At 41.0% G+C, this 20,151-nt stretch overlaps 1 protein-coding gene across 1 annotated transcript in view; it reads right to left on the reverse strand.

The window, feature by feature from the left end:
• The window catches only part of sgk1 (serum/glucocorticoid regulated kinase 1), a 48,430-nt gene extending 29,059 nt beyond the window's left edge, over positions 1-19,371 (reverse strand). The window contains exons 1-2 of the mRNA XM_084736832.1: positions 19,201-19,371; positions 12,430-12,669 (exon numbers count right to left, since the gene is read on the reverse strand). Coding sequence (XP_084592958.1) covers positions 12,430-12,669; positions 19,201-19,356 — 396 coding nt within the window. The 5' untranslated portion in view covers positions 19,357-19,371. The remainder of the gene's footprint in view (positions 1-12,429; positions 12,670-19,200) is intronic.
• Between the last annotated feature and the right edge of the window lie 780 nt (positions 19,372-20,151).

The raw sequence follows: 20,151 nt of genomic DNA on the forward strand, positions 1-20,151 counted from the left end.
TTGCATGAGCACAGTTTGTCTAAATTTGTCAGCAGTGAAAACACTGACTGACTTTAAAAACACTGCAAAATGTATTCAAAGACACGGCTCATCTTAGTTTAAATGTGTGAAGGTAAAATTATTTGACTATCTCAATTGACAGTTATTGATTGATTGATTGATTGATTTTACAGATATTTGTGAATGACCATTCTCACAAACAAGTCTATACAGGGAAGCTCTGTGAAGCTGTACTAAGGCACAGTGGTGCTTTGAGCTGAATGCTAATGTCAGCAAGCTAACATGCTCACAAGGACGATGCTACTGTAACATGCTGATGTTCAGCAAATGTATGGTTGTGTCTAAAGGGAAACCCCAGACCCGCAAAAGAACATCTTGATCCAAATCATGATAATTCCCTAACCCTTTCCCTGAGGAAATAAACAATAGAGGCCGAAACCTTTTTTGTACCAGGCCATAAACATGTTTATTTCTGCTGGGCATTTTAACATGAGAGTCTATAGGTAGTGACTTGCTTTTGGAGCCAGCCTCAAGTGGTGACTCAAGTGACTGTAGGTTCAATATCTGCAATGACATCGTGTCTCAGCCACGGAGGTTGTCACTTGGTTTTATGGCCTGCCGGACCAAGTACGTCTGTCTGCGGGCACACAATATACTAACTAAATGATGTTAGAAGCTGAAATGACACATTGAGTTGGAGCATCCAACCAGCTTGGGAAATATCTGTGAATGATGAATACAAGAAATCATTAATAAAGGGAGGACCACAAGCCAACAGCTGCAAAGTTCCTCTACCCAAGTCAGCTTCACAGCACTTAGTATGGGACTGGTGACCTTTGTTTCCCAACAACATGTAGACAGACTCGTACTAGACTGTTGAAGGAGAAAATAGAAGAAATGAACACCAACTAGTTCATTTTAATCTATGTAACTTTAACTTTGAACTAATTCTTGTGAAGTGTGAACAACATGGTTTACCATGTTCATCATCTTTGTTTGGTTTATATTCATTTTAACATCAACTAACTAACTAATTAGCACTAAACACAAAGTTTAGCTGAGGCTGGTAATGTCATTATTTAGCCAAGTATTCAGCCATAAACACAGAGATGGTAAAATCTTGACCTGATGTTCTAGAGGCAAAGGATGAAAAGTCAGGTAATCACCAAAGTCAGTAGGATTCATCTTCTGGAGGGCCAGTATGTCTGTACAAAATTTCATAGCAATCCAGTAGTTGGTGAGATATTTCAATCTGGATCAAAGTTGGGGACTGGCCAGTTGAACAAATCACCAAATGCAAACTTGGCAGACTATACTTCTGCAACTGGATACCAGTGCTAACTGTTCATTCATAACATTGGTTTTACAGCATGCCAATACACTTATTTTGCCTTTTGTTGGTGTATTACATTGGATTTTGTTGATGGATCTCAGGGATTTAGCACCACAAAACCAGGTCAGTCCTTAGGCTGACCTGCAGTGGATAACAAATGCAGTATATAATAACACATCAACAGTAGCTTGTTGTGTATTAGTAGTGCAATGAACAAGTGTATTGTCCATGTGGAAGCAGATTGGGTCAACATAGCTTAGTTGACAAGTGTGAGCCATAAACCTAAAAACCCCAGTGCACAAAGCAGTTTCAGCAGAGCTGAGTATGTGAATGGAGGGGAGGAAAAAAAAAGTTGCACTGCATAGTCAGGGTGCTGCTGAGCCTCTGTGGTGCAGCAGTTTTGGCAGTAGCTCTGGAACACTGAGATGGAAGAAGGGATTAGCCGGGTTCTCAGGGTAGATTAGAACAACAATAATTCCCAAATTCCCTCACAATAAGACTCGGAAAAGAAGGATTCTCCATTTTTTTCTAGTGGGCCAAGGTCAGCAGAGAGAAAGGGGAAGGGAGGGGAGAGGATGAGGGAGAAGTACAGATGCTGGTGGATCTCCTTGATGAATGGGGGTTTAATCTGGAAAAAACTGATACTGTTTTTTTTTTTTTTTACAGATCTTTTGAGATCTTTTTGATAATTTGAGCCCTTTCTTCAATCACTCATGTATTAAAACCTTGAGAGTTTCATCAAAAATAAAGATGTCTCACTTCGACATGATCACTTTTGTAATATTTCACCACATGACATGATGTCATGCAGATGTGTATCTGTCTTGACGTATGTCAAATGCCTTTGTTATCTGTATCAAACCAGACACAGATGAGAAACAACCTGCTTTACTTCAGCCACTTGAGCTTCCCTTTAGCTTGTTAGCTCAGGTTGAGTGAAACACTACAAAGCTATCCCTCTGTATCATGACAAATCCAGGAGACTGCAGCCAAGGTATGAAGTGCCTTCTCTATTATCTCCTTTTTTGAGCCTTAGCAGAGAAAACCTGTCTAATGTGGCAGTAGCAATGGGAACACAATACAGTGTGCCGTTTTAGGATGTATATAAACATCTACTGTGAGCAAAGAGGAGAGATCATGCAAGAAAAGCAATTCCAAGTTTATTACTCCAACCGCATTCTTCCGCTGCCAGAGGACTTGGCTTCAGAACAAAAGAATAGCAAAGGATTAGCAGTTTTCCATTGCTAAGTGTATGCTAAACAGCGGTAGCTCAGAACTGCTTTCCAGACCCTGGGAGAATTCCCTCATTTAAATGCTTCTTAAATATTTTTAAATCAGAGGAGGGAGATACAGGAGTGCATAACAAAAGGGAGGCAATGGATAAAATATCAAGGTTATAAACAGTAGGACATTATTTTAATGGTGGGACATATACAGGGATGATGTGAAAGTTGAGGTTTTCAACAACCAACAAGCAGACTCTAATCAGGTACTGCCAGAAGTAGGAGCTGGAGGTTTGCCAAACTGGCTTTATACCAACGCTGAGCTGACACCTCACCAGTTTCATTACTAAGCACAGAATTTGAAAGACTCAGGGGTTTCTGACTTGTGGCATTTATATGGAGGGAATGTGGATATGTGCTGAGGTCTTAAACAAGCAGACAAGAAAGTTTTGAGTCAATTAGCTGAACTATTCAAAAGAGTGCAAACAGAAGTTTGGAATGAGAGCCATTTCTCCCTGGTATTGGTACAGTATGCATGACAAGTCAACAATTTGGAAAGGGATTTTGGCTCCCAGTACTCTTTGTATCAAATATAATTGGACCATGCGGGCTGTTCTTCTTAATTCCTTGATATTCCCAATACAAGCTACAACACTTTGACAGTATTGCAATTCATGGCAAATAAACTAAAGCTGGCATTCAAGTGAAAGGATCTATAACCTGTTTGGCAAGCAAGGAGAGGACCAAGTGTCGGTCAGGAGAGCCAAGGGACATAAAGTTCACCAGTTCAGTAGGGGCAACTAGTTATCTAATACAACAGCCCTGCAATAAATCAAACCGTTTTGCTGAGACTGTGTCACAGAGTCTATAGTCGTTTTGTAGCTCACGGATTATAATGGGGTATTGGATTTTATAACACTGAAAAACGTTTCTAATATTAACCTAAATACTGGTGAAAAACTGTCAACTCATAAATTCAGACTAGATTAAAATGTTCCATCCAGCGGTCACAGTTTAAACTTAAACAGCTGCGTTGGAGATGGCTGAAGTCCAGAGTTCATGTCCTTTCTTCTGAAACGTCAGTGAAGTGCCAGTAAAAGGTCACCATTAAATTGGTGCTATCTTTGAATATGACACTTGAGCCATTAACCATTAGCTCCAGTAAGAAGTGAACTCCCTGAGATCCACTGCCTCTCACAATGTACAGCTGAGGCATTTCACAGATAAGACTACATCAAAAATCAGAGTCTGAAGTTCAGAGTCCAGCAGAAATGTTGTCTCACATTACAGAGAAAACATAATAATCATTAAAGTGGGAAATCTTTTTCTAAGAACACAATCTTAACAGTCAACACGTGGGCCGAAGGTGTCAGCATTTCTACTTCTAAAATCCCCCTGAGTTACCTGATGAAAGACCTGAATTGTATTTGTACTTTTCAGGGACTCACAAAGTCCTAACTTAAGTGGCGCAGCGCAACTGTCACGCCTTGATTCCCCCAAACACAATGCAATTGCGTGAAGCTATGCTGCAAGAGACTGAGAAGCAGAGCATTTTGCTCGCCTAATTATGTTGACTTGCTGAGACATTGATGCTCATATGAGGTCAAATGGAGTTGTTGATGGGACAGAAGAAGGTAGACAATGGAGGCAGAGGGTTCATCAGCCAAGGACCGCGTACTCATACCTAGCATAGCAAAGATGAATACCGCTGTAAACTTCACTTATCCTGCCAGGCTGTAACAGACATATGTACTGTCAAAGTCACTGCGGTGCTATATTTCCTTGCAAGTGGGTCATTCCAGCATCCTCTGAGTTTCTTTAATATCTTGCTGAATGCACTATTTAAATAGCAAAGCAAGAAGTGTAGGGGCATCTGGCTTTTAAAGGGAATGGGAGATGACACTGGTTTAAGTCATATTACGAACAAAACTCACCCATAGTTAAGAGACGAAATACAACCACTTTGGGCCTTGTGACTTACTTTGCACCCAGATAATGCACCATTTAATTAGTAAAAGTGGAGATGGACACAACCTACAAGCGCTTGTGCATACGCTTTGGTTAATGTGCTATAGCTTGTTTACGTAGGGCCCACAGTCTCACCTAACTGAATGAAATCAGCCCTTCATCACTGTCTCCTTTCGGTCTCACTCACTGACTCAGACACGATGCATTAGCATTCGTGGAGCAGAGCTTAGCCTGCAGGGTCTTGTCACTGCTGAGGGAGAACAAGAGAGGTGGATTTCACAGGTCATCTCCCTCTGTTTTGTCTCTGCAGAGAATGAAATGGTACGGCCAACTTACACATGAGAAGCATGTTTTGACCCACTGATCATCTGAGCTGGGCATTTTTGACTGAGGACAAAGGTACAGTATGATCCCACTTTTGTTCCAGCTGACTCTGTGAAGACATTAACAAGGTAAGGTTACCTCTCTGAAAAATGATGTAAACCTTTTTCCTGCATCCAAGCACATTTCTACAAATTCATGAATGTATTCTTTTGTCCTCTACTCTGTACCACCAGTTTCAGCTGAGATCTAATCAATAGTCGACGACATCTCACAGGCTGCATGGGAGTAGATAAAAATCACTGTTCTTCTTGGACACGCTTGGTTTCTCTCATCTCCTTGGATTTCTTCACCCTCCAGTCTTCTCTGCTTCACTTCCTGCCTTCCTTCCTCCCTCCTCTCTCTTTTTTTGCTGGATGAATGAGTTTTGGACAGTAAACACAAATGGGACCAGACCGGCTCAGGCCTTTTGGGGAAAGGTTGCTGTTTAAACCATACCGAATACACTGACTGATTAACAAGACCATCACCTGATCCATACCCAGAACACGTCATAAGAAAATGGGAATAATGCCAGTAAGCACTTTAGGTAATGGGTATGAGCTCATACTGTATAATATATACCATAAAAATATGGAGGTCTGAATAAAATACGGCTAGGATAAATAAAGAAAAGAGAAGCAGGCAAAAGTTAAAAGAATGAGGGACTTCAAGTGTGAGTTTAATGGGGACTTAAGAGGGAAACATACTACACTCCTAGAAATTACCTATATATTAAAACAACAGGAAGTTATGTTGTAGTTTGACCGACTCAACAGTCAGCAGTCGTAGCTGCAGCAGTGGCTGTGGCACTTATGGTGCTCTAAAACTCTTACTGCCTGATTGCTGCAATTTGCGTCACACTTGTACTCCATCTTGGAGTCATAAGTCAAATCTCAGCACACGCAGACAGTAAACACATAAGTGTGACTGCGCTTAGAAACCATTCTGAAAAATGATAATTCCACAACTTGCCTGAGAAGCAATATATTTTTAAGTTTTTCTAAGTGTCAGAGTAATCTGGTGATCATCATCTGATGATGGGTGTCTGCGCATCCATGGATACACTGCAAACAATAATTTCTACTAAATAATTCTGCATACTTTCAATGGTGTCAAGCTGCAAAAATGTCAATAAATACATGTATAGACTAAAAAGTGGAGTTCAAATTGCAGCCTACAGCCAGCTGACTTCAGGTCAACATTATACTTCTGTTTAAATCCCCAAAAGCCCCCATATCATGGGAACTGTAGTTCCAGCCCTTAGAGCTTGTTTGGCCCCCAAATCAAGGTAAGACAAAGAATAATGTAAGTAGAGGCAAAATTAATTTAACTCAACTCTCTTTATATTCCTGGAGCACTGACACTGACACTGACTGAGTTTTTTTTCTGAAAGTGGGCCCACACTGTCAGCCTTTAAAAACCCAGATTTACTGTATTTCAAATTTCAACCACAGCCCGTGGCCACAAAAATGTATTCTGTGGCCACCAAATATATCATGTAGGTGGTCACAGAATAACCCTGTGGTAGTTAAAGGTAGAAGGTAGTCCAAACTGCTCATAAATATGCCAGAAAGATTCACAGGATGTAAAAAAAAACAACAATGTTTTGGATTTGTAAATTGTCATGAACACAGCAAAATAATAAATTCATAATTCAGGCCAGGGCAGGGAACTGCAGATACAGCCACCACCACACACTTCTAGTGGGTCAAAAGTAATGAAAATGATTATTCATCAGTACATTTTTTATTTGTTTTTTGTTTTTTTTAGGAAAATGTTGCATATTAGGCTGTGTTAAATTGGGTTAAATTGTCTTTTCTGGATTGTTTTTACATAAATTTACATTTGGGCCACCAAAAATGTATTTTGGCCATTACATTTAGAGGGCTGGCTGAGCACAGGGCCAGTAATAAAAGATATTAGGGTCTATCCCTGTTATGCATTGAATGTATTATATGTATTATATGTAGTCTCCATTTAAAAATGTTTCCCAATCCTTCTGTGAGGGATGTTTTAAAGCATGCTGAGGAAACATATGTTACATTTAAGTAATATTACGCTGCCATCAGGACAAAGCACTGACAATAAAGGACAAACCAAGGACTCATAGTATAACTTGTGGGCTGTAATGTAAAGCATCAATGAAGTTGCTTAATATTCTAGAAAAGATCTGAAAACATATGACGAGGGAGATAACAAGTCAGCAGAAGTTCATGTTCTTTTCATTTTTTGATTAAGTCTTCATCAAGAACAGTACATGCTTGATGTAGGAGTAGTAGAAAGACTGCCTTTGCAGTACAGTACAGAACGTCCTTATCAGGAGAATTTATTTGCTTTTGATTTCTGGTCATGCTCGGGCAGTTGGGCAGACGCTCTGACCTCATCCTCTATCTTCTAATAAAACTGTCCTCTCAGCTCTTCTCATCGCTCTCTCTCGATCACTGCTGTTTACCCTGTTTATGTCTTTCCCCTCCAACAATCCCTCAACGGCTCTCATTTTTCCTCTCCAGCCATTATTGTTTACCCTTTGTCACTTTTAATTTTAATTTCTCCTGTCTCTCCCCTATACTTACAGTAAACCTCTCTGCCTCTCCGCCTTTATTTTCTCTGCAATTATCACGTCATGGAAAAACTGCTGGTGCCATAAATTTATTACACTGATTTCATAAAACAATAAGATCAGCACCATAAACTTGGTCTATATTTAGCTTGGGCTCTGATAGACTCATCAAATGCAGCAGCAGGGTGAAGGCTATGCAAAGCACCGGGTCAAGGCCACCTGCATTTTAAATGCTGATGCGTTAATCAGAAAAAAAAAGGTGGGTGCAGTGATGGATTTTTAATGAGGAGGAGGTGGAGGTTGGCAATCTGTCAGGGAAGCCTTTTTTGGAGAGAAAACAATGTAGGTAAGTGTACTTACATTAATTCAAATATTGGAGAGTTAATTTATTCTTTGCCTGGTGAGAACTTTAATTTCAGCCCTGCTGCAGCTCCTTTGGCAACAAGCGACTGCATTTTGCAGCCAAGAACAGATTAAAGGGATGGATCAGATTATTTGATGTGAGGTTGTGCGAGGTTCTTATTGATAATCGGTGTATTAGCTACAGCAGATGCCAGTCGGCACACCCTCAGTTTGGAGAAGCAGAGAGGGGCACCAGCATGGAAGCCAGGGTGTGCTGACTGGGATCTATTGTAGGTAATACACTGATGATCAATAAGTACCTCATACAACCCCACATCAAATAATCCCAACTATTCCTTTTGCTCACAATGAGTGTACTGCAGAAAAGCTCCAGTGAGCAGTCAGTATTCAACAATACAGGACACCTAAGGCAAAAATAATATACTTTGGATTTACACCAGAATTAAAAGTTAAGAATAAAGAGCATCATATCAGACCGTGACAAATGTCCCTGGAACTTACCCATCTGTCCCTGCATACTTAAGAGTAAGCTGACACTGGCTGTCAATGTCCGGTGTCTTATTCATCTCCTCCTCCTCTGAAATGTGTCAGCAGCCTCTCAGCATCATCACCCCGCTTTCCTAAGTCCGAGTCTATGACACTTGTAAGACACTTTGATGGGCCGACAAATTTTATAGCGAAGCTTTGCTCATTTGCATTTGAGTCAGGGTGGAAGGCCCCCTTGTGAACAGAGCAGTGCGTTCGGCGTGTGAGTGAAGTGTTTCTGTTACTGTTCCGTTTGTTTAACAAGTGTCACACTCTGCAAGTGTTTGGCAAACCAACTTTGAGGCCCCGAGTTATTAAGTGTTTGGACAGAGTGTGCGGAGTACAATATGTATGAAACAGGGACAGAACATGACGTCTGTTTGCTAAATTTTTTACACGAGTATTTGGCAATGCCACATTCCAGACCATATTTAGAATATGCACCTGACTGCTACTGTAAGTTTCAGGTTTAAATGCGGTCAATCATTGATGGAGTCTTGGATCACAACCACACATGAGATATGAGCCGCCACTGTAGGTCAGTCCTGATTAACGCCACATTGACTTCACACACACACACACATGCACTCTTACAAATAAAAGCGCTAACTATAGAACCATAAAGGGTTCTTTGTTTTGCCCCCATAGGAGAAACCTTTTTGGTTCCTTGTAGAATCTTTTCAGAGAGTTCTTTTAGAGAGTCCTATCTAAAACCAGATATAAAGAGTTATACCTAGAACTATCTGTGAAACGTTTTCATGCAGAACCCTGTGAGGGGTTCTACACAGAACCCCATTATGGTTCTATCCAGGGGGTATATTTCAAGGGTTTTCTCTAGATGCAAGCCAGGGGTTTCTAGAGAGAATGCTTTTATACTCCAAGAGTTCCTAATGGAACCTTTTCTCTTACCAAACAACCTTGATGACTCCTTTTTTTAAAAAAGGGTTCTTCAGAAGCAAATGGTTCAGGATAAAACCTCAGCCCTTTACAAAGAACCCTTTTTTTCAAAGAGGGTGCAGTGAAAAGTAGCTATGACCACAACCTGGCAGAACCTTTTCTAAAGGTCCAAGGGTTTTCTCTAGAAACCACGCAGGGGGTTCTATCAAGAGTCGTTTTATATCCCAAGGGTTTTATCTAGAACCTATCCAGCAGGTTCTACACAGAACCAGTTGTTTTATGTAGAACCTATCCAGGAGGTTCTTCCAAGAAGCCTTTTATACTGTATTATGGCACCAAGAATCTGTGACAGTGCCTTGTAGAAAGAGTTCTTCAAGGTTTCTTTGGATGAAAAGAGTTCCTAATGGAATCCTTTCACTCAAAAAAGAACCACTGATCACTGACAAAGCCACTCTTCCAAAAAGGGATCTTAATGGAATCTTTTTTCTTACAAAGAACCCTTGACGAACCCTTTCTTCAAAAAAGAGTTGTTCAGAAGCAAATGGCTCTGGGTAGAACCTCAGCCATTCAAGAAGAACCCTTTTGGAATCCTTTTTTTTATGAGTGTGCAGTGACAAGTAGCTATGACTCACCACATCCCACCCCCCAAAGCCTGCTCCCACCTCGAAGTTACAGCCATTAATTCTACACATGCACACACACACCAGTTATCTCCGGTGGGACATTAGTGACAGATCTATTGGTTGTGAGGGCAAGAGGTGGAATTGACGGAGAGACGGGGAAGACACGGCAAATGAAACAAAAACGGAAAGAAAAAAACTGAAGAGAATGGAGTGATGGACAACAACGCTGTCCTGTTTTATATTCTCCCACTCCAACATTGTGTCTCACTGCACACACACACACACACACACAGTACAGTGTGGCTTTGTCTTGCTGGGACAGTGATGACTCATTCTCTCCTGTCACCCATGGGACTGGAGAAACACACACACACACACACACACACACACACACACACACACACGAGCAGGGAACCAATTGATGGGTGCGATGATTGATAGCAGTGGGGTGGCTATTATGATTTGCAGTTGCATAACCAAGGACAACCTGCAGTACCAGTAATGTGAATAGACTGGTGTGTGTTTGGGCAAGGCGTTTATTGACAGTATGCCATTCCATGCAGCGATGTTCATTTGTTATTTCTTTTTCTTTAAATTTTAATACTATGTTCATGCTCTCTACTAAATATACAGAATGCCTGCTGCTCTAATTTAAAAAAACACGGGCCTATGGTGAGAAATAACAATAAATGCCCCAGTCTTCAGTGGCCTTAGCGTTTGTATTACGTAACAACGCTCGTGACAGAGGTTAATCGGAGAATAAAGACAGAACAGAACAATGGCTAGAGTCCTGTCAGTAACCGATTTGCTTCTTTGACTTTTTGAACAAGCACTAATGGGCACACAGAGGGAGGCATGTAAAATGAGTCAAGTGTTTGTCGTTGTTTGCGTATGTGTGTGTTAGTGGATGTAGTTGCACCTGCAGGCCTGAGTGGGAGAATTGAGGTGAGAGGATGGCGGGTGTGTGGCACATATTTTGAAATAGGTCACATTGTCCTCGTTAAGTCTTCATTTACCACTTAGTTTTCACATTAATGGTACAATGTCACATATACAGTATATTCTGCTTGTTCCAACACTTTAGATAACTGACGACAGGAACTTCTGTGTAATGCAAAATCACAATAACATTTCACATAAAAGATATTTCCATTTTATCAGAACTTGGGCTTTATTTTCATAGTCATGACGCTATTGCAGTACTCACCAATTACTCTACTCTAATCAATTTTGAATCACGCACTACAGGATATTATTAAGATGATGACGATCTACTGGGAAATTTGATTTCCTGTGAACTCATGGGGAAGCAGTACATGTAAACAAAACAGAGATTGGTGTGTGGTGCGACAACTTGCTGAAGAAAAAAAAACGGAGATGGATTAAAGAGACTGGAAGAGAAATTGTTTGGAGAGACCTGGTAAATACAGCTTTTTTATTCTTCAGGTGAGATTTTAGTCAGTTTAATGTTTCACAACAGTAGCATGCTAGTTACCGTTGCCATTTAAGGGCTAGATGTTTACTGTTGCTTTGCAAAACCATCAGCTGCTCTGCTGCTGTTGTCTCTCGTAGACTCGTCCCTCTCACTGGATATTGTTCTGATCGGGAAGTACTGACGTAATCCTCCAGATTTTAACTGCTTAGAATCAAACATGCCTGAAAATGATCAAAGTGACCCAGAAGAGCCCATGAGAGTTTCAGGAGGTTTAAGATTGGACCTGTTAACCCCTCACATTACCAGATAATCTGAGGGCAAACATCTGTAATGACTGAGGTCACGGATCTGATTTCCCTTCGGATTCAAGAGAGGGGTGAGTCTGAGATAAATCTGTCCAACTGCAGTCTGTGCCCAGCTTAGATTGCTTGAACTGTGCTGGGAATGTGGCTGCATTGCTAAAAAGATGTCTAAGAAGTTTAAAACAAACTTCCAGGTTAGTCAAACTGGAAAAAAAATCACAAGAAGTTGACAGACCGAGCTCTGACCCACAGTATCAAACTTAATGTGTTTTTCTTCTGTGTGGTAGAGGATTATTCACATTCAGGTGTGATTTTTTCAATCAGAATAAAATAGTTTAGATAACCTGGCTAAACTATTGCTTTGCTTACAATAACCTGCTTGAATGTCTGACTGTAGTTTCCAACCCCTCTCGATTGAGCCACTTGATAAATCTGAGGGGTCATGAGATGATTAATAGGATAAGAAAGAAAAATAAAGGTGTGCTACACAAATTTAGATTTATTGTTCAGGATATTCCACTAATATTTGTGGATTACTGAATGTTTTAGAATTTGCTTTGTTTTAGGAACAAGAGCCACAAAAGCTAGAGAACACTGGTCTGATCACTTGTCCCTTGACCTGTTTAACTTTTATAGCGATGTCTTTTCCTAATTGCCGTGTTGTAACTGATAGAAAGACTCACTGCTTACAGCTATGAGGGTGACAAATGATACTCAAAGGTGCAGCCAGTTAATTGAGTCGAGGTTGCAGGGTCGAGTGTGACTTAATGAACAAGTACTGAAACAGATGCATTCATGGACACACACACTCTCTCTTGCTATTTGTTTTCCATTTACCTTGCAGCCCTTGCTCTTGTCATGACCGCTGGTTTGCCCGCTGGCAGGGCACGGTGAGCATGGCTCCTGGTGGTAGTACTGGCTGCCCTGCAGGCCACCATAATGACAGCAGCCATAAGGCGAGGGGAAGTGTGTATACCACAGGTCCTCTGCCAGTGGACACTTTGGACAAGGATAAAGGAGGCCTTTTCCTTGGGCCTTCTCCACGCTCACCTTGGGGTTCCTCATCCATCTTCGTACCTGCATGGATGACAAAACCAGTGTGAAGAAAAAGCTTTTACTTCCTCTTATTATTATTCACGTGTTTTTGTAAGCACTTGCACAGGTGCTACTCAAACACACACATGCACACACACACACACTGTCAACCCTGCCAGCTGCTCCTTTGATCAGAGCAAGAGGAGTTTCTCATGTTATCCCTGATTACATGTCAGTTCAAGTGGGACACACACACTCACACAGTCACACTTCAAAGTGGCACAGATTGCTTCGCTGCCTCGCCACACTTTGAACACATGAATCAGAGAGGGAACACATGCATGCATGCACACACCTGTCGCATGTTGATGACATGAAGATAATGGCCACTCAAACATGATGAAGAATGAAGTCAATCTTGTCTAATCTTGTCTAATGGCGTGTACACACCAACCCTTACACAATCCTGGAGCATTTACCCCCTTGATGCAGTTCATTTGGGTTAGTGTGAACACCAGACTCAAATTCTGATAGCACATTTACCAGCACCTCAGGTAAGATAACGTTACAAGGGTCAGTGATTATGATGTTGATGGCTTATACTGTGCAAGATGAGAGATGTGGTTCACTGATTAGTTTCACTCAAAACTAAGCTAAACTATGATGAACTGGGACTCATCACTCTTTCAACCTACATCGGAACAAATAAGCAAAATGATTAAAACTATGGGATAGGCGACATTGTTTTGGTATCATCGAGAAAGACACAGAGCCAACAGATAGCTGGTCAGAGCCGGGGAGCTCTGCAGGAGATGGTCAGTGGCAGACTGGAGCTTCTGGAGGAAGAAACACGGAGGTCGGTCTGATGCCGGCTCCTTCACTGGCAGGAGGGGAGCTGAGAGTGTATGTTTTGAATAGCATGTTTTTGGGATTAAAAAGCAAATCTGAGAGAGTTTGTTTTTTAAACTGTTGGGATTGAAAAGTGAATTTATTTTACTCCTGCTTGTCAACCTCTATACCAGCAATACACAGAGAAATTGTGGACCGTGGACCAGGCAGACAAGAGCACAGCATTTGTTTTTTAAACTTCTGGGATTCAAAAGTAGATTTATCTTAATGTTTGCATGTAAACCTGTGTGCAACAGTGACCACAGTGAGCCGACTGCGCTATTTACAGTAAGATATCTATTTTAAAGTCAAGTTGAGAGTAAAGAGAGGAGGGTTGTAAAGGAAAGAATCGACTTCTCTTGTGAGTACTGTCAGTACTAACACAAACATGGGGCTAATCTACTGGTATTTTTGGTCACAAATTGAATTGAATTCAAATGCATCTCCATTACTGCTTTTATTACGCTGAGCTGAGCTGTGCCATGCTCAAGAAGGACCTATTCTGGAGCAGAGCCAAAGCGAGATGATGTTTTGCTGAATAGCAATCAGTTTTCAACCAGAAATCAATGTTGAAATATTGGTTAGTGCTCATAGGAAAACATCATATGTATATTTTGTTACACAATTCAAATTGGATCAAAAAATTATTTATCCCTTGCTATTAACTACCATTTCACATTTTTTTCCAAGGTCCTATGGGCACACCAGAAGGGGAACTACTTCACCTGTCTATAATCTATATGATCACATCATTTTGCCTTTGTGAAGGCAAATGGAACCAGTTGGAAAATTGAAACATTGCGTGTAAGTTTCCTTGAAATCTTTGCCTCAACTTGTTTGACTTGTTTTAATGCCAATAACCCTTCAGATAAAATTCAGAGGAAGCTTTTTCTCTGTTTTTGCAGAGAGGGATTTCAATCTATATGTGACTGATATGATAAATCATCACAAATCATCATTCCTACATCCTTGTCACGAACAAATGTTCACACTATGCAACCATACAGAACCAGCAATGAGCGAGGTTTTGGGTTTGATGGTGAGATATCACCAACACATGCACAAGCTGGTGCATGCAAGCACATGCACACACGCATCACTCCTGCAGTGACTAAGACTTCCCAGAAAAGTACCGTCACTAACCGTAATACCCATAATGGGTGGCTGTGTGTGTTTTGTGGGGAAAGAAACATGAGGGAGAGGTAGTGAAAGTGGAGAGGAAACAGAAAAACTGACACACAGGAGACAGCATTTTCACGAGAACCTCATGAAATCCCATCCTGCTGCGTGGGTCGAACATTTAGCAAACACACACTGCAGGATAGTAGCCTGTGTGACTGAGCAGCACAGAGTCCAGACAGCTGTGACACACACACACACACAGATTGAATGCCTGAGTTGAAGGATAGCCAGACAGCATGTCAAGGCATGAAAACAGACTTGGAAAAACACTCCTGCAGGTCAAAGCACAAACAAACCAGCCCCTGCAGGACGAGCACTGAAGTCTGATGACACACACCTAAATATAAGAATACCATCACACACGTTTCTTCACATAAAACATGAGCCAACCCTACGTGTGATTGACGTAACATCCAATTAGACTTTTTTGCCTTTGTTATTTGCCATCATATTCAAAGCAGTGTGAGAAATGCTTTGGCATTACCCCATGGATCAAACAGTGCGCTGTCATACCGCTTGTTCACCGTGTCACGCTGACGATGAAACTGATGAGAGGTGTCATCCGAAGCTTAACACTGATTCACCTCAGGCACAAAAACACGGTGCTCCCAGCAGCAGCGATGTGTTTTTCTTTCTGTAGCTCACTTTAAAAAAAATCAGTGAGGAGCTGTGCATTACATCATGTTTTTTGATGGGTTTGTTTGCTCAAGTGTAACACAGCGTATCTCAAAAGCTGCTGACGGTAATTTGATGTAACTTTGGGGACATGTTGCATCCCAAAACTGCAAAGTCTCTACGTCTAATCACTGTTTGATGTGAGTAAGACTGCGTCTTGTTTGAGAAACAGTTCTTTATCTGTATATCTCCTCATCTGACGTAATCTGAAATACACAGTCCGTACTCACAGGCAAAAACACACACGCACAGAGCCATTGATTTTATATTTCCTTCCATCATTTCCCTTACTCATTTGTGTGATACAGTGCTCTGTCTGGACTCTCCCCATTATGTGATTAGGCTTATTTAGACAAAAATAGAGAGACAAATAAACCCTGAAACAGCAGCAGCAGGCATTAATTCTGATTTGGGGCTGTGTGCTGATGCATATCAGGACGCTTCTGGTTTCTTTGCTATGCTGGAAGGAAAGACAATTTTACACAAAAATAGATAAAGAGGTAGAACCTTTTCTAAAGATTCCATTTAGAACCCCTTCAGAGAGTTCAAGTACAAGTGGTTCTACGTATAACCCTTTATGCTGAGTTCCAGCAACATAAAGGATTATACTTACAACCACATATGAAAGGTTTTACCCAGAATCCCCTATGAGAGGTTCAACTGAGAACAAATCTATGGTGTCTTTCAACAGCCCTTGAAGAACCCTGTCTTCTACAAAAGGTTCTTTGGATGAAAAGGGTTCTTAATGGAATCCTTATTTTTACAATAACCCTTGATAAACCCTTTATTCAAGGGAATGGCTGTGGGTAGAACCTCAACCATTCTAGAAGAACCCTTGTGGAACCCACAGATAGATCCTGATTGGTTCCTGGTAGAACATTTGCTAAAGCACCACTTGGAGACTTCTGATTTTTAGGTTCTACATTTTTCAAGATGGGTTCTAGTAACACAATGGTTATATTATATGTAGAACCATATGTGAAATGTTTTACCCAGAACCTGCAATGAGAGGTTCTACAGAGAACCCCTCTATGGTCTAATGTTTCCACACAGAACCCTCCCTGAAGATTCTATGCATAGATAGATAGATAGATAGATAGATAGATAGATAGATAGATAGATAGATAGATAGATAGATAGATAGATAGATAGATAGATAGAGTTCTTCAGGCTCTTAATTACTGATTAACATTTATAATTTTTAAAAAATCCCATGGGAGCCTGATTGGAGCAGAATGTGCCTGTGGGAGTGCATGTGTGTGTTTGTGCGTGGGTGTTAACACAACACAATCTGCCCATATTAACCAGCCGAGTCATCAGTGATCCACACCATACTGTACACCATCTGAGACCAACACACGCAATAACACACACACTTTGGAAAACCCTACTGTGAGCAAGAACACACGTTGATGACACAACCAGACTAGTAAAGTTTCTAAATCTACATGGCAGCTTAACACTAAGCATTATTTATCATAAGGGTATGAAGGAGTGTTGATTGTTGCCAATTTGTTGTTATCCTGAACATGTTCACACTCTAAGGCTAAAAATGTGGTAACCTGAATGCAATAACCTGTGCAATAAACACTTTATTATCCGATTTATTATATTACACCCTTTCAGTAATGGGGAAAATAATGTTGTGCCATATTCCCAAAGCAATACAGTGATTATTGAGTGAATGCATCAACCCACCTCTCCTCCATACAGGCTGGAAGTAATGTTAGTCATTTCCTTCCTGTCATACCCCACAGTCATATTGCTCAATGTTTTCTTTTGATCTCATGTAAATCGGCTGCAAATTATTCAGATTTGAGGAAGCAGAAGTTGAACTGTTTGTCAAACTTGGCATATTTTGAGTGAGTGTGACAAACACTAATGGGGGTTTAAACAGATTACAGCATATACTGAAGCTCACAAGTCCAACAAACCCCCCGCTTGTTTTTAGCTTTAAAGAGCAATTCACAATTTAGTTTATCAACACTATAGCATTACTCACATTAACAATTCACTGGGTAACGATGGGCATCCTTGTGCATCTCCTCGTTTTTTTAATCACTGTTGCTTTTATACTTTCCTAGCATTGAACTCAACAAGTCTAGTGTTTTTTATTTTAGTATTTTAATGCAGAAATATGTGTGTAGCTCAGCCCCACCCTTGGTCAAACAGACACACAGACCTGCAGCTCTTCATACATCCATGACACAGACAGAGAGCAGAGGAGAAACATGGAGACAGTGATGTAACCATTGGTCACCACATTTTTATTGAGTCCTGACCTCGCACTCTGCATGGGGGTGACACACCACTGCCCAAAGGCTGATACCCAGAAATATCCCAAATACATCAAAATAAGGAAATACAGGCAGAAGACAGGGTCTCTGCAGATGCAAACACCACCACACACTTCTAGTGGGTCATAAATGATGTTCAAGAGGGATTATTTTTCTATGAGTCTGTACATTTTTAGGAAAATCCTGCATAGCATACCTTGAAGCATGGGACAATCTACTACTCTCTAATGAGGCACGCTTCATAAGGTATTAACATGTTGTAAAAGATGGCTTTATTTAATGCTAAACAAGCAACTTTTAGCTGCCTGATGGTAAAAAAAACCCTCTGGTTGGTATCATCCCTGTAGCAAACTTTTGAGATCTTATGGTTTGAGTTAGTTCTTTCTCAAATCTTGGTGTCTTATTTGGTGGGCAAATGGTTAGCGACAATGTGGTAATATGTGCAATATGTTTGCCTGTATATTGTTTGTTTTTCTTTTGTTTTTGTTTCATACTGTTACCATAAAGGCAGCTATATGTGTGCACCATCTGAGTTCAAGAAAAATCATATCGTATCGTATCGTATCGTATTGTATCGTATCGTATCGAATTGAATTGTAACGTATTGTATCGTATCATACACACTAACATTTATACCTGCAACCTTGAGGGTTTATTAAAGTGAGTGAGTCATTAATAAGCGTTAATAAGTTTCTCGCTTCAAAATAAGCCATCAGGTCTGCAGGTCTCTGAAGTCAGCAGTTTGAGCATTTGGTTATAACTCTTCAATAAAATGGTTCAAGACATATCATAGTATTATGCTGCCACTATTATTAAAAGTAATTATTTGTGTAATTTGAATAAAGTTATTTAAGTGGGTCTGTCAGTTGTAAAAGTTAATAAATTCCTAGTTAAAAAGACAACAAATCATTTATTGGCCATTATTAAAGCCATTAGTTACAAGTTATAAAACCAACAGTATATGCCTAATTAGAAAGCTCCAGCAAATGTCCTCCAAGTGCAGTTTTGTAGTCCATTAAATCACTGGATTGTACTTTTTGTTTTTGTAAAAGTCAGCACACACACTCATTACACAAACACACCAAGCACGGAAGCTGTTCAATGCAAACCAATAATGTTACACAGGAAATGAGCCTTGTGACAGCACTGCAGCATAATGCAGGATATGCTGAGTAGATCCTAAACTATACAGTCGGACCTCGCCAGCTCTATGATGTCATGTTTTCTACACAACAGACACTTGTGGGTTCTGTAATGCAACAGTGTTCTGGAGCACACACATATGCACAGAGAAACACACTCATACACAGTAAACACAGGGCGCCCAAACCTTGTGCCTGATTAGCACGGCTTAGCTCTTACAATGACATCATCTCTGGCACTGACACACACACACACACACACACACACACAGAAAGAAAGAGAGGGAACACTCCGGCTGTGACACCTCCTCTCTCAGCCAATGCACACCTCTCACTCTTGGTGCATGTGTATCCATCCTCAAATGTGTGTGTATGTCATCTAAACTCACCTTTCTCTTGACAAACTGGAAAGCTGAGCACTTCTTAAAGGAAAAGGCTGTCTTCTCTCCCCCTCCTCCCACTCCTCCTGCGCCTCCTCCACCTCCCCCGCCACCACCTCCTCCTCCTCCTCCTCCTCCTCCTCCGCCCCCGTTCACCAGCTTCATGGCCGACACCGGCACTCCGCTTGCCTCCGTAGATCCCAGGATGACGGACAGACTGACAGGGAGTGAAAGAGACAGAGAGAGGGGAGAGTTGTCTAAGGCATGAGCAGAAAGCTGTGGCTTTTTGGGACAGCAAATGAGAGAGATGCCTTTGTGCTGAGGGATGGAGGATGCTGCAAGGAGGAGAGTGAGAGAGGAGGTGGAGGTGGAGGAGGCAGATGGACCAAAAATGCAAGGGAGAGAGGCAGGATGCTGCAATGAGAATGAGATTACTGTAACAACTAGGTGTCAGGATGGAGATAAAGATAGGGCAGGAGACAAAGTAGGAGAGAGGGATACACAAAAACAGATGGAGAGAGGAGGAAGAGGAAGAGGAAGGTACCAGCTCCTGTTGCTGTGAGGAGGAAACAGCAGGAGTCTCACAGAAAACATCTCAGTGAACTGTCTGATGTGTGTGTGTGAAGTTTATCCATGCATGTGTATTCACATGCTGAGTATGTTTACATAGCCCTCCAGTATATGCAGTACTTTTAATTAAATGTATTTGCAGGAACAAAACGTAACAATTGCAAAAACTGAGTATAGCAGTCCAAATCATGAGCTGGAGCCACCAAGAGTATATTAAATATGTTGAGATCCCATTTAATATACCATATCTATGGTTGACACAAACCCTGCCCCCTCCTCCCCAGACACAATAAAATGACAATAATAAGCAATGATAAGTCGCGACTGTTTATAGCTGTCAATTGCCTGTCAATGTAAGGTTAAGCCTGTTATTGTAAAAACAAAAGCCCA

Source organism: Lutjanus erythropterus, chromosome 15, assembly GCF_056507025.1.
Source record: "Lutjanus erythropterus isolate fLutEry1 chromosome 15, fLutEry1.hap2, whole genome shotgun sequence".
Lineage (NCBI taxonomy): Eukaryota > Metazoa > Chordata > Actinopteri > Lutjaniformes > Lutjanidae > Lutjanus > Lutjanus erythropterus.